The sequence below is a fragment of the Agrilus planipennis genome, unplaced genomic scaffold (assembly GCF_000699045.2).
Source record: "Agrilus planipennis isolate EAB-ADULT unplaced genomic scaffold, Apla_2.0 scaffold127, whole genome shotgun sequence".
Lineage (NCBI taxonomy): Eukaryota > Metazoa > Arthropoda > Insecta > Coleoptera > Buprestidae > Agrilus > Agrilus planipennis.
The window spans coordinates 273,170-281,103 of NW_020442450.1; the positions used below are offsets into that span (position 1 = coordinate 273,170).

Below are 7,934 nucleotides of genomic sequence, written 5' to 3' on the forward strand. Positions count from 1 at the left end.
AATAATATGTACAAATTGAAATTATTGTCTAATAATTTGATAATCAGGTAAATTTACCAATAATTCGCTAATAATTAAAAATATTGGAAAATAATATGCAAGTAATTGAAATATCTCGTAAAAATAAAGCAGTAATATTTCTAAATATTAAAGAATTACGTACTTTAATAAAAGTTGAAATTGTAAGGGTACACACATTATCAACTGAAGACATTGGCGAATATTACGCTAATAATTCAAATTATTAAGGAATTATCTACTAATAATTTAAAATATTGAAAATTAATACGGTAATCGTCAAGAAACAGGTCAATAATTGCAAAAATATTAACCAATAATATTTAATCATTGAAATAATTCAAAAATTAAACAATAAAGTAGCAATAGTCCTAATGTGGTAATAATTGTCAATATTGACCAATTGAAATTATTTACAAATCGGGGGCATTTTAATATTAACGTAAAAAAAACAAACCCTGTTGAAAAATAACCACTCCACAATACATAAATAAGAAGCTTTTGTTAATCATAACTCATTTTATTTTCAAACGCGTGTTCTATTGGACACAACTGTGTTATATATTAAAATAATAATTTAATCACACCTTACTGTAGTATAATTACAATGGAAACGTTTTTTAATAGGTAGTCTTACATTAATCTAATTGTAATATCAACATTAGTTATCTTTTAGGATGAAACTTCTCAGTACGCTAAGAAACGAGTACATCTGCGAAAGGACCTACGAAATAATTATTTAAAATATAAAATTGTAACTTTCAACATTACACTTAGAATTTTTTGATATTTAATAGTGGTTAATATATCAAATATTAATATGAAAATTCATTTTCTATTTATTCCAACTATAAATTACCTCAAGTTAATGAGGAAAATTTGTTGCTGTTGTCACACCCTCGCCGGGAATTGAATCCGAGACCCACGGCTTTACACACCAATGCTCTGGCCACTAAGCTACATGTTCGATTTTCGGCGAGGGTATGACAACAGCAACAAATTTTCCTTATTAACTTGTGGTAATTCATAGTTCGTATAAAGGGAAAATAATTTTCACATTAATGTTTGATTTTCATATAGTGAGAAATTGTGGTTGTCATTGTTTTTTAGCATTATAAAGATAATTATTTTTCTAGGGATGCCCAGGGCCGAATATATTTTCTGCGAATGGAAGTGGTGTTGGAGGGGGCAACGTTTTTCGTTATATTCGCAGATGCAGATACTATGCCACCACCAATAAGAGTAGACAATTTTTCTGAAGTGCCCTTAACGTTTTGGCAGACATGCTGTAAAGATTTGTTGCGCTGTAATGTTCGCGCTCATACAAGCATACCCTACGCCTGGGATGAACCTACAGGATCTTCATTTTTGACCGTTTCGGCTCCTGGAGGTGTTTCCAACAATTATGATATGAATAAAATTGGAAATGTACCCCAACTCACTTACGAAAACTTTATTTATATCGCCTTTGCGGGGACTTTTAAAGAGTAAGACTTATTAATAACTTCAGAAGTTTATGACAAATTAGTAGGCATTGTACCACCATTGATCTTATTGGCTTTTAGTCGTATATGCTTTATTTTCTGTCGACATTTCATGTGCAAATGGTCAACAGTAATACAATGAGCAGACTTGTTATTTTCATCCCTTAGTTTTGGCATATAAAATATCTTAAAAATTTTCGTTGATTATTTTCATAACTAAGACATTTTTACGGTATTCTGAAATTTAATATTTTTTTAACAGTGGAGAAGATGTCCTAAATGACCCAATGGATGTCGAGAACCAACAGTTAGTCCTAGATGTGGTCAATAGCAAGCAGGTGATACTGAATCGCAAAATTCCCGGTCAGCGATCACAATTGTGGCGTATGACAGCATCGGGTCAGTTGCAACATGAAGGTAGCAGCCCACCATCCCATCCGCAGCAACCCAGATCAGATAATGTATTGGTTTTGGACATTGAAGGACCAGCTCCACAACCGAATACATACAACAGATTAATGCTGCGCAAACCCGATTCTAGACGTCGATCGACTCAAACGTGGCGGTTCACCGACGATGGCCGTTTGTGTTGTGCCCATTATAAAATGTGCGTGCAAGCCCAGGATGGATTCTTTGGGTTAAGACCTGGTATGTTTTATATATGTCGTTATAAATGTAATATTGCCTTTTTTATTAATGCAAGTAATTTTTTGGAACAAAATTTAAAATTCGGTTGTCTATGTTTTTATCTCAATTTAAAAATAAAGTGTAAAAATTTCAGTGAAGGGGGGCAAAAATTTTGGAAACTGGACAAGGTGTATGTATATTCACAAATTATGAGGTTTTTTTATTTTATTACCTGCTTTAAACAAATTAACATTGCTTAGTACACTTTTTAAAATCGTGCTTTCAATGACTAATTCCTCTTACGTGTTTTTTTAATTTTGGATTTAAATATTTTACAATTGTACATAGGTATGTCAAAAACACCTGATTGTTTATTTTTATATCACACATTGTATTAGTGTCCGCATTCCATAAATTTATTTTTGAGTCATTAACACAGTATAAGTGCATCCAAATTATTTATATACTTAGATTTAAAATTGCAACTGAGAGGCCATTCAAGTATTACGTAAGTACCCAGGGAGGGCAGGAGGTCTTTACTTTTTTATTTTTGATGTCATGTGGACGAGAGGGGGGTTTCGATCGTGATTACATCAGCAATATTTATTTATTTACTCTTTCTGCAAAATTTGATAGATTTTGTTCGGAACAAATATAATAGCAGCCTTACTTGTGGATGTGGGCTGTTCTAGTTTTAGGGAAATGCGAAATTTAAGTTTAGCTTAGGATAGGAAAGAGTGGAGGTACGTGTCCAACCAGTCTTGGGACTGATGACCTTATGATGAAGATTGGTACATTAAATTCCTTTATCCTAACTAATATTATAAATATTGTGAATGTGAGTTTGTTTGTTATTTTTTCACGCCTTAACTACTCAACCGATCATCATGAAATTTTGTAGACACATTCTCAACGGTACAGAAAAGGACATTGGGTACCTTTTATCCAGAAGAAAAAGTACTGTTCCCGAGGGATAGAGAAATTCACTTTATGTTTATTTTTGCTGACAATGAGGTGGGGGGCGTTAAAAATTATACTAAAATTCTGTTTACGTAATACTTGAATGATCCCTATTTAATGGACTTTTAACTGCCCTGTCATACTGACTTTATGACCAGTCTTGTCTTGTAATACTAAAATATGCATCTGGTAGATCAATAATAACATTATGACCCAAATAGAAATGTTTTGGAATATAAACATTATAGCAATTCAAAAGAAGACATAACGTTACTAACAAATTTCACGTGGTGTATGGTAAAATTGAATGTACTTTTATTGTAAAATGTTGTTTTTGTTATTTAAATAGATGAAATAGAAATAATATCTACGTAGTTTATGTGCATTTGTACATTAATTTTTTATATTTTGTGTGCACTAAAATGCCAAATTCAGCCTTTCAAACAAAAAATTCATTTCTATGATTTTAATAGGGAACGCAGCAATACTAGGGCTTCCTCAGCCAATATGTCATCGTACAACTGAAACAGGTATTCCTCTGGAACAAGCTGTTACCCGGCAAAGATTGAGACCAGGTTCGGGTGTATTATCAGTTGAAATATCGACCGACGGTCCTACACGTGTCCTTAATATTAGGGATATGCATGAAAAAAGCGTTTATGCTGTACCAGATGAGCGTGAATGGAATAAAATAGTTAAAAAGCAAAGACCAAAGTTCACACGTTATAGTAATCAAGATGACGATGATGCTAAGAAAACAGAGTATCAGTGTACCCTTAAATTAGCTGGGGTGGGAATCAGTGTTGTTACTAGGAAACCATTTGAAGAGCTTTTATATGCCAAGTTTGAAACAATTGTGGGAGAAACTGTAATTACAAAAATTGCTAGAACATTTTGCATCAGTGTGAGAGATATTCAGGTCGACAATCAGGTAATTACGCATTTAACTTTTCAGAAAAGTACACTTTCTAAATTTTCCTTATTTTTTAAGCTTTTAGACACTACAGTGCCTGTTCTGCTGTATGTAACACCTCCAAAAACTAATAGAAATGATGATGAATACTATAAGCTTCCAGCATTAGATATTTCAACAGAAATTCAACCAACCCCTAATGAAAATGCTGTCATTTTCAAAGTATGAAGCACAAATAAGAAATTAAATAATCTTCTTAATATTTTCTATTCTTTTAGCATCTGATTGTAAATTTGAAAAAGCTAACAATTAATCTTGAAGAGAAATTTATCTTAAAACTTTTAAGTTTTATTGAAATAGGATCAAAAGAAGAAGAGACAATTCCAGACTCCACAAGTGAATATGATTATGACATGCAAAGGATGTTGTCAGAAGTATCAGCTTCTTATGCTAAAAGGTAAAATTTGTGAGAGATATTTCTGTTATTTTAAGAGTAATTATTTCACAGGTATTACTTTGGTGTAATACATTTAGTGCCTAATCAAATCAAGCTCAGTATGAAAACTGCAAGTAAACTACCTCCAGAGTTAAAAGCTGTTAAAAGAAAGTGGGATATTCCCTTTATTAAATTTGAAGATGCTTTAGTAGATCTGAAACCATTTGTAAGAAGGCATCCTTTCGAAACCGCTCAATTTCTGCTCAACTCGATAAAAAAGCATTTCAAAGACGTGAGTGTAAAATCGTCAGTCGTTAAGTTCTGCTACATTTTAATCATTTAGGAATTAATATGGCAAGCAGCAATCATTTTGGGTTCGGTCGATGTATTGGGTAATCCTGTAGGATTTATGAACGACGTATCTGAGGGAGTTTCAGGATTTTTTACCGAAGGTTCGGTACGCACTTTGGTCAAAAACGTCACGCACGGTCTTTCGAATTCCGCAGCTAAAGTGACCGAATCAATTTCGGATGGATTAGGACGCGTTACCATGGACGATGAGCATGAAGAGATGCGTCAACGCATTCGACAAGTGGAGCCCGGGAAGAGTGGTGATCACTTATTAGCCGGGATCAAAGGTTTAAGTTTTGGGATTCTGGGTGGAGCAACGAGCATATTTAAACACGTTTACGAAGGCGCTGCAAACGAGGGTATTCAAGGGGTATTTTCGGGACTTGGGAAGGGACTGGTTGGGACAGTCACAAAACCAGTAGTGGGAGTACTGGATTTAGCATCAGAAACTGCAAGAGCTGTCAGAGAAACTAGCAGAAGGTAAGTTTAGTAATATTTCTTAAACTATTTTTTTTTTATTTTTTTGTTTTACTAAAGCCGGATCAGCCCTGACCGATCAAGATTGCCTCGTTGTGTATGGGGAACAGGTGGTTTACTTCCCCCCTACAGTAAAAAGCAAAGCAAAGCGCAACAACTTTTGTACACGGTTAGTGATAGGTTAGTATTATTATCATAATTCAAAAAATGTTTTAAATAAATAACTGATAAATAAATTGACCTAGGAATTTTTCTGAACATCTGGTGGCGTTTGAACGTTTGAATTCTGAAGACTTGAAAATACTTGTTTCGAATCAAAAAATATGGATAGTGGGCCTCAATACTGTTCAACTAGAAGTTTATTTAAGGTATGGCAAGTTTTTTGTTTATATATAGTTTACTACAAATTAGGAAGTTAAAATTTTTGGATGAAACTTGTTTTGTAAAAAATGATAAAGTATATTTTTGCGTAGCGATTTACAACAGTGTCAACCCGTGACTGTCTCAGAAGGTTCTGATAGTCGCTATTATATAGAAATAACGATGAAAGTATCGAATGCAAATAGTACTGCCCTTTATCAAGATGCTATAAAAAGGCCAATAATTCGCTGCGACTCGTATGACTTAGCTCGGTGGGTATCACAACAAGTCAACTATGCCAAACGCTTATATGATGAAAGACTGCATACTCTGACTAGTGACGTTTTGCAAGTCGAAGAATAAAAGACTGCAGTTTTCATACTTAAAAGATCTATATAAATGAACTGTCATGTTCAAGCTATCCCAGCTGATTAATTTCTTTTTAGAAAAAGAAATTCTGTCGCCAAAGCTATTTATATTTGTTGTTTTTATAATAACAGAAAAGTCCAAATGTTAGTTCTCAAATTCAGTATAATTGATTGGTGCCTTAATTTACGTAGTTATTTTGTTACGATTAGTCGTTTTGATACTTTTCTTAATGGTATTATTATTATTATTATTAATTTTGCTGTTATTATTTATTAAAAATACTTTTATCAAAGCATAAGCTTATTATTATTATTTTTAATTAAAAAGTCAAAGGTCATTAAATTGAACAAAAATACACAATGCAATCCGCATAAATATTTAAATATATTTCAGAAAATTAATAAACGTTAAATAACATTTTCAAACAGTAGATATTACTCATATCATTTAACCAGTCTTTCTACTGCTCTTTGTGCCTCCTGTTTTGGTAAAGCTATTAGAACAACTTTCACAACCGCACTCTACAGGAACAGCTATCTGTTTCTTGTATTTGTAACCATCTTCACACTCCAATTCAACAAAAAGTGGTTCGTATTTGGTTGCTTGACAACATTCGCATTTCGATTCGTGTGAGCCAGTTTCTATAAGCAAAAAGAATTTGCAGTGCATAAAATAATGCCAATATAATCAAATTCATCTTATTCGGATAATTTTTAATTAAGATAATTTTTTCCCAACATTTGCTTTTATATATATATCCACCAAAGAAAGTAGAAGTATTAGTCAGGACGATGATTTTTAAATTTTTAGCTCTCAGGCTTTTGTATAGAAACAATAAATCTTAATTAAACGATGTAGATCTCTTGTTAATACATATGTGTTAAAATTAATGACTTAACATTGGCAACTTTTTCATCTTTATCTGAAAATGCCAGCAGAAGACGTATAACATTAAATTTAAGCTATTTAAAATTAAGATCACTCCTCGCTGCATATTGAAAAGTATTGCATTCTGTATAAAATTATGGATAAAACTTACTTGAATTGAATACAGTTGATGAATGACACCTTCCACTACACTCTTTGAAATTCTTCAACTCATATTTATTAGCGCAGTTACCATGAGAAGGGCGATTGACATTCACCAAACCAACCGTTTCTTTCGGGTTAATCTCTCTTGATTCACAGCTTACTAAAATTTATTACTTTAAATAAATATAAAAATGTCCAAATGCCAATCTGTCCTATACCTTGAGAAACACCGTTTGTAATGTTGCAATGTTTGCAACAGTTCTTTATGTAAACATCTTGCGGAGGACAGTTATCTATATTTGGACAAGATTCTTCTGACCTTGTCACAGCCATTTGGTCATTGAAAAATTCACATCTGAAAGTAATACAGCCATCCTCGGATTTCCATTCATCATTTGCATATTTTAAGGTATCATTTAAAACACATGCAACTGGTTCACATATTCCACAACAAGATGTGGTTGACTCTTTGTATTCCCATCCCTAGAAAACATTTTATACTCTTCATACGATTTTTCAGAAATATTCCTAGAAATGTACACTATCTTCTCTTTTGTTAAATTATTAGTAAATGGATATATTTTCCAATGTATCCAATATACACATTACGAATGTCTGATAGAATTAAATAATACATTGTCAGAATCTGTTTATTGTTGCGGGCATGTGTTATTATATAATATTCTAGTCTGTTACCTTGGAACAATTCCTTTGACATGATTCTATTGATTCTTGCTTAATAATCTCGCCATTATTATTTTTGATACAACTGTAAGATTTGCATTTATCGCCATCAGGGGAAGTCCATGTCTCTCCGACCTGAAAGAATGTTTCCAATAAAAATAAACATATTAATAGTTTTGATTTTAAACCTTGTACTCTTTGCTGTTCATTTTGCAACCAGTAA

General features: G+C 32.6%; 2 protein-coding genes across 2 annotated transcripts in view; one reads left to right on the plus strand and one right to left on the minus strand.

Moving 5' to 3' along the window:
- The window catches only part of LOC108736448 (vacuolar protein sorting-associated protein 13D), a 20,351-nt gene extending 14,063 nt beyond the window's left edge, over nt 1–6,288 (plus strand). Inside the window, exons 30-40 of the mRNA XM_025980516.1 lie at nt 1,060–1,097; nt 1,129–1,505; nt 1,765–2,150; nt 3,563–4,020; nt 4,081–4,224; nt 4,281–4,459; nt 4,511–4,730; nt 4,782–5,269; nt 5,327–5,446; nt 5,512–5,634; nt 5,740–6,288. Coding sequence (XP_025836301.1) covers nt 1,060–1,097; nt 1,129–1,505; nt 1,765–2,150; nt 3,563–4,020; nt 4,081–4,224; nt 4,281–4,459; nt 4,511–4,730; nt 4,782–5,269; nt 5,327–5,446; nt 5,512–5,634; nt 5,740–5,989 — 2,783 coding nt within the window. The 3' untranslated portion in view covers nt 5,990–6,288. The remainder of the gene's footprint in view (nt 1–1,059; nt 1,098–1,128; nt 1,506–1,764; nt 2,151–3,562; nt 4,021–4,080; nt 4,225–4,280; nt 4,460–4,510; nt 4,731–4,781; nt 5,270–5,326; nt 5,447–5,511; nt 5,635–5,739) is intronic.
- A 72-nt stretch (nt 6,289–6,360) lies between these two features.
- Nucleotides 6,361–7,928, minus strand: LOC112906417 (hemocytin-like). The gene is made up of 5 exons (XM_025980501.1): nt 7,900–7,928; nt 7,724–7,846; nt 7,246–7,510; nt 7,035–7,187; nt 6,361–6,636 (listed from the first exon to the last, which is right to left on the minus strand). The coding sequence occupies exons 1-5, from the start codon at nt 7,918–7,920 to the stop codon at nt 6,443–6,445; spliced, it is 756 nt and encodes a 251-aa protein (XP_025836286.1). The 5' UTR covers nt 7,921–7,928; the 3' UTR covers nt 6,361–6,442.
- Between the last annotated feature and the right edge of the window lie 6 nt (nt 7,929–7,934).

Bases quoted from the DNA above. Each gene is read 5' to 3' on its own strand.
- LOC112906417 (XM_025980501.1), bottom strand. From the start codon at position 7,920: ATGAACAGCAAAGAGTACAAG. The intron at 7,847-7,899 runs GTTTAAAATCAA...ACATTCTTTCAG, and splicing joins TGAACAGCAAAGAGTACAAG to GTCGGAGAGACATGGACTTC. The intron at 7,188-7,245 runs GTATAGGACAGA...AATAAATTTTAG, and splicing joins TACAAACGGTGTTTCTCAAG to TAAGCTGTGAATCAAGAGAG.